Raw genomic sequence first — 6102 nt, forward strand, 5'->3', positions numbered from 1 at the left:
CTTGGTGACAGTCACATCTGTCCAGCCTCCATCTCCCCCCAGGCTGCTCCTCAATTCAGCAACCTGAACCAAGGCTGAGATGCCTGCACTCGGTTTGCTTGCTGGTAGCCCACTCTGCCTCCAGCTTTAGTAGATTATCCCTGCCAGAGGCAAGGTCTCCCTTCGTGGTGGGAACCAGCATCTGGTCACTGCTGTGCCTCTTACTGAGCCACCCAGACAAGAGCATCAGCTGCCACCCTGCCTGGAGTGACCACGTGGTGAGGACACCCAGCCACCAGGCGTTCTCTTACCACGCCATTCCTGCTCTCCACAGAGTACACGGTGGTGGTGCGCGAGTCTGTGTTCCCCGGCCTCTTCGTGCTGGGGATGTTTCTCTGGAGTCTCGTGGAGTACTTCATCCACCGCTTCCTGTTCCACATGAAGCCCTCTGCTGACAGCTGTTACCTCATCATGCTGCACTTCGCCCTGCACGGCCAGCACCACAAGGTGAGTGGCACAGGTTCCAGCCTGGCCCTGCAGCTGTGCCTCGTGCCAGGAGTCACAGGGCTTCCTGGGAGTCCAGCAATGGTTGGAAATGAGAAGAAGCAAGGGTAGGGGACAGCCCATGAGCCAGGGACTGGGTCACGTGTGCTCAGCCTCTGCCTCCGGGCACCATCTTTAATCCTGTCTGCAGCTCCATTAGTCACTCATCTGTTCATTCCACAAAGGTTCCTGAGTGCCCACTACGTGCTAGAGATCAGTGAACAAAACTGGCACAATTCAGCAGGGCATGGTGGTGCACATCTGTCATCCCAGGACTTGGCAGGTGGAGGCAGAAGGATTGCCATGAGTTCGAGGCCAGCCTGGGCTACATAGTGAGGTCAAGGTCAGCCTGCACTACATAGGGAAACCCTGTCTCAAAAAACACAGTTTTCAATCATAGCTTGTATGATGTAGAAAAACAAACAAAAATTGAAGACCCTCATGCTGCAGATACTGAAGTTAGACCCATCTCTCAGGCCAGTTGGGGGCCAGGAGCTCAGTCATAGTCAGGATTTTCTTGAAGGCTGGGCAGGGAGGTACCTCCCTGATACCCCCAGAGCAGACCTGCTTTCCAGAGCCCTGCGCAGTGGCCACTGCAGGGAAGCTGTCCTCGGCCAACCTGTCACTCAGATACTGCTATGACCCAGGCCCAGAGCATGCTTCAGCTACTAGATACCTCAGCACCCTCAAACTCAGTGATCCTCCTGCCTCAGTCTCCTGATTGCTGGAAGTGTTGGGGAGCCTTAATCCAGCCATGACCCGGAGCTGGCTCAGGCAGACTCTGGAGTGAAGTGCTGCATGTCCCTTTCTCACCCCAAGCTCTGTGACATCCCCTAAGCAGCTGGAAGTGGGCCCCAGTGGGAGTTTACACCACAGGAGCTGGCAAATGCCACACCTGTGTCGCTCCCCTTTCTCTAAAGCCTTTGCTCACAGGGGCTCCCAGCACACCCTCTGCCAGCAACAAGTTGCTTACAGCCGTGGGCCTGCTTCCACCCCTTCTCTCTGACCAGCAATCTCACTCAAGAGCCAGGCCCTCAGCCTGTGGAGTTGGTGACAGCATCTCTTTGGGACAAGAAGGGCACCAGTTTGGAGATGGGGGGTAGGGACCCTCTTGCCAGGATATTGCGTTCATCCTGATGACCTTGGCCTCAGTGTCCTGAAAGCCCCCAAGCTGAGGGACCAGTACCAGGGAGAAGTCTTAGAAATGAGGAGGAGGACACTCTCAGGCTTTTAGGCATGGGGACCTGCCGGCGCAAAGCCAGCTGTCCCCTCACTACCACAAGTGTTGCCGCCACATCGCACCTTCCCCATGGAGTGACCACAGAGAGGCCCCGGGGCCACTCTGACCCCGGTGTCTGTACCCACAGGCCCCCTTCGACGGCTCCCGCCTGGTCTTCCCGCCCGTGCCAGCCTCTCTGATGATCGGCTTCATCTACTTGGTGATCCGGCTTATCCTGCCCGAGGCCGTGGGGGGCACTATGTTCGCAGGCGGCCTCCTGGGCTACGTCCTCTACGACATGATCCATTACTACCTGCACTTTGGCTCCCCCCACAAGGGCTCCTACCTGTACAGCATGAAGGCCCACCACGTGAAGCACCACTTCGCCCACCAGCAGTCAGGTGAGGACGGCTCCTGGCAGGGCACTGGGCACGCACAGAGGGCCCCACCAGCAGCCCACTGGTGCACACAGCTGCATAGACATAAACAAGGAAGGCAATAAATAGCAAAGATCATTTCAGGCAATGATAAGTGTAATAAAACTAAGTGAGAGGGGCCAGGGAGATGGCTCAGTGGAATAGATGCTTCTCTGGCAAGCACAAGGGCCTGAGTTCAATCCCCGGTTCCCCAAAAAGAAAAAAAATTAAGTGAGGTGGTATTTGAGGAACCAAAAGGTGGAACAAGGGGCATGGCACTGTCCAGCAAAATATTATATGATTCACATATGCACTTAGAAAGTTTCTAGTAGCCACATTAAGAAATAAAAATAAATCTGGGCTTGGTGGCACATGCCTGTAATCCCAGCACTTGGGAGACTGAGGCAGGAGGATTATTGCAAGTTTGAGACCAACCTGGCCTACAAAGTGAAGTTGAGCTCAAGGCCAGCCTGAACTAAATGGTGAGATCCTGTCTCAAAAAGATAAAAAAAAATAGGGGCCAGGGAGATGGCTCAGTGGAATAAGCGCTTGCCTGGCAAGTGCAAGGGCCTGAGTTCAATCCCCGGTTCCGCAAAAAAAAAAAAAAAAAGATAAAAAATAGGGGCCTGGGTGGTAGTAGCTCAGTGGTACAAGCGCCTGCCTGGCAAGTGCAAGGTTCTGAGTTCAATTCCTGGTACTACCAAAAAAAAAAAAAGGCCAAAAAAACCCAAACCAATAAGTAAAAACTAAACAGATGAACAAAACTTAATGGAGCCGGGGAGATGGCTCAGTAGAATAAGTGCTTGCCTGACAAACGCAAGAGCCTGAGTTCAAGCCCCGGTTCTGAAAAAAAAAAAAAAAAACAACTTAATGGAATATTTTTTTTTTTAAATATTTATTTATTTTTATTTATTACATTTATTTTTATTGTGTGTGTGTGTGTGGCCAGCTCAGCCCACCAGGGGGCGCGGCTGGCTGGCATGTGGTGCTGGGGATCGAACCGCGGTCCCTGTGCTTTGCCAAGCTTGTTTCAAGTAGGTGCTTTAGACCACTGAGCCATCTCTCCAGCCCTTAATGGAATATTTAATCCAGTATAACCGAACCATTCTCATTTCAACATATAATCACATGCAAACTCTTCACAGGAATATTACATTCTTCCTCTTATACTAAGTCTGCAAAATTCAAGGTCTGTTTTGCGCTTACAGCACATCTCAACCCAAAAGCCAAGTTTTCAATGGAAATAACTGATCTGTATCCAGATTCTGTATATTTTATCTTGAGTTTACCTTCCTCAGTAATGGAATCAAGCATGTGTTTCTAATTGACATCGAAGGGGCCCGGGAGATGGCTCAGTAGAATAAGCACTTGCCTGGCAAGCACAAGGGCCTGAGTTCAATCCCTGGTTCCACCAAATAAATAAATAAATAAATAAATAAATAAATAAATAAATAAATAAAAATAATTGACATCGAATTCCATTTGAACCATCAGCTGTGCTGGCCCCACTCCCAGGCACACTGAGCTGGCTACTGAGTCCAGGCCTGGTGGCCCACGCCTGTAATCCCAGCGCTGAGGAGGCTGAAAACAGGAGGATCACTCTGAGTCCAAGCTGCATAGCAAGACCCTGTACCAAATACATATAATAATAATAATAATAATAATAATTCCAATTGAATGAAATAGAAAGTCAGTTCCTCTGTAGCTGGAACTACATTCCCCAAACTCACAGTAACCACACAGTCCAAGATAAAAAGGTCCAGGAATGGGTCACTCTGGTCCCATTAGGGTTAAGAGCAGCATATCTGAGATGGAAACAAGCCTTGCCCAAGAGGAAAGAGAAGCAGCAGAAGAGGAAGATAGAGACCTCTAACCTGGGGACAGTGGAGGCCGGTGCCCTGCCCTCGCTCTGCCAGACAGGCCCCACGCTGAGATTGGCCTTCTTGTCCTGCCCGGAGCACACTGTCTGCTGCCTCCCCAGCACCTCACCTTCTCCCCTTCACTGGCTCCTTTCTAGGGTTCGGCATCAGCACGAAGCTGTGGGATTACTTGTTCCACACCCTCACCCCAGATGAACAGCGGCTGAAGACCCAGTGAGCTCCCCCGTGTCCTTCCCACCTTTGGCAGCGTGGCCTGGCTCTGGCTTCTGCCCCGTGCAGTCCCCTCCAGCTTCACAGCCTGGGCTTGGTACAGGGGCCTGGGGTCTCTCCAGGCAGGACTGTCCTCCTGGCCCACCACACAGGAGGGTCATGGCTCTCCCAGGGCAGCCCACCCTCCTCACCCACGTCCCTACCCAAGCCTCAGCCCGCAGGACTACTTAAAGGCGCAGCCAGTGTCCCCGGGGGCATGAAGGAAACTGACCTCGGGGCCAAGGTTGTGCCCACTGCCTTAGCCCCTGGGGCTCCCCAGGATCCCCACAGAACAGGGTGTGTGGGGCCTGGGCCCTGTCATACCTTTCTTCTGTCCTGGCAAGGGTTTGGTGGCTCTGAGGTGAATGAAAGGCTCTCACAAGACAAGACAGCATGACACCTCCCACGGGCCACCCACCCCACCCCACCCCCGGCCCCAGTGCAGTCCCCTCAGCTGCCATCTGCCATTCACAGCCAGCAGCCCTCCCCTACCTGGGGAGGCGCCTGAAGGGGGCTGGCAGAAGCCCTAACCCTGTCTTGGGGACACCCCAGCTAGTCCACCCACCTGTCCCCTACCCCAGAAGCACAGCATTTCTCCCCAAGGGAAGCTGCAGATGCCTGTCCTTTGGTGGGAATGCCTGCCAGCCCGAGGTACTCTTGGTCCCCACTGGCACAGATGGGCGCTGCATCCTCCAGGACCTCCCAGAAAGTGCCTCCTCCAGCCCCTGGAAGCCTTTGTGCCTTGGCTCCCCCAACACCAGACTTCGGCAGATGAGTCCTGCCTTTTCCCATAACCAACACCCTCCCTGTTCTGAGGGTCTTATTTATAAGCAATACAGATGTCCTAAACCTGACCCAGACCGAGGAGCTTCCCGGACAGCCCTTCTAATCCTGTGCGGAGCTTACATAAAAAGGAAGAAACATTCAGCCCTGGTTTAGTCCCCTTCTTACCCACAAACCACTACTACTTGAAACTTAAAAACTTACCGAGTGGAAAGGCTGAAGTGAAGCAGTTTGACCGATCCTGTGATTTGTACTGTTTACTACAGGCTATTTAAAGATTTTGGAATATAAAAAACTACACTTGTGAAATACAGATGTAAATGAATTGTATATTTTGAAAAATAAAACATTGAAATCAACAAAGACGCACTACTGTTTATTGGTGGTAACTATCTCGGGTGCCATTGTGAATGGAATGGGGACAGAGGGTCCAGGGTGGCCAGTCCAACAAGGAGGATTTTGTCACTGATCAGGTTGTATGGAATTCCTGGGACATGGCCATAATAAAGCCCTCTCTCTGTCCTTATAGCTATCTAGCTATCTGTATTTTTTTTTTTTAACAGTGGCAAAGTTTTATTAAAGGTAAGGAAAGGGCTGGTGAGATGGCTCAGTGGTCTAAAGCACCTATTTAAAACAAGCTTAGCAAAGCACAGGGACTGCGGTTCAATCCCCCAGCACCACATGCCAGCCAGCCCCCGCCCCCTGGTGGGCTGAGCTGAGCTGGCCACACACACACACACACACACACACACACACACATAAATAAAAAATAAAAAAAAATAAAAATAAGGTAAGGAAAGAGCAAGTTTGGGCCAAGGAAAAGCAGCACAGCCTACAGAGTGAGGGCGACCACCATGTGAGAGGGAACAGAGTGGCCGGGAGAACACAGTGGCAGCTGAGTCCTCCTACCTCTCAGCTTCATCACTGCTTTTAGGCTCTCTGTAAGACGTCATCCCCTCTCACACAACACCTTCATGTACCGCTGGGAAAGGGTCTTTTCTGGAACCTGTGCAACCCCAGCTGAGACCCATCC

The 6102-nt window shown here is 51.9% G+C and overlaps 1 protein-coding gene across 1 annotated transcript in view; it reads left to right on the forward strand.

Moving 5' to 3' along the window:
- Fa2h (fatty acid 2-hydroxylase) overlaps positions 1-5446 on the forward strand; it is a 50598-nt gene extending 45152 nt beyond the window's left edge. Inside the window, exons 5-7 of the mRNA XM_004625785.2 lie at positions 314-486; positions 1890-2142; positions 4175-5446. Of these exons, the coding sequence (XP_004625842.1) occupies positions 314-486; positions 1890-2142; positions 4175-4254 (506 nt within the window). The 3' untranslated portion in view covers positions 4255-5446. The remainder of the gene's footprint in view (positions 1-313; positions 487-1889; positions 2143-4174) is intronic.
- Positions 5447-6102: the final 656 nt, after the last annotated feature.

Source organism: Octodon degus, unplaced genomic scaffold, assembly GCF_000260255.1.
Source record: "Octodon degus isolate 3935 unplaced genomic scaffold, OctDeg1.0 scaffold00011, whole genome shotgun sequence".
Taxonomy (NCBI): domain Eukaryota; kingdom Metazoa; phylum Chordata; class Mammalia; order Rodentia; family Octodontidae; genus Octodon; species Octodon degus.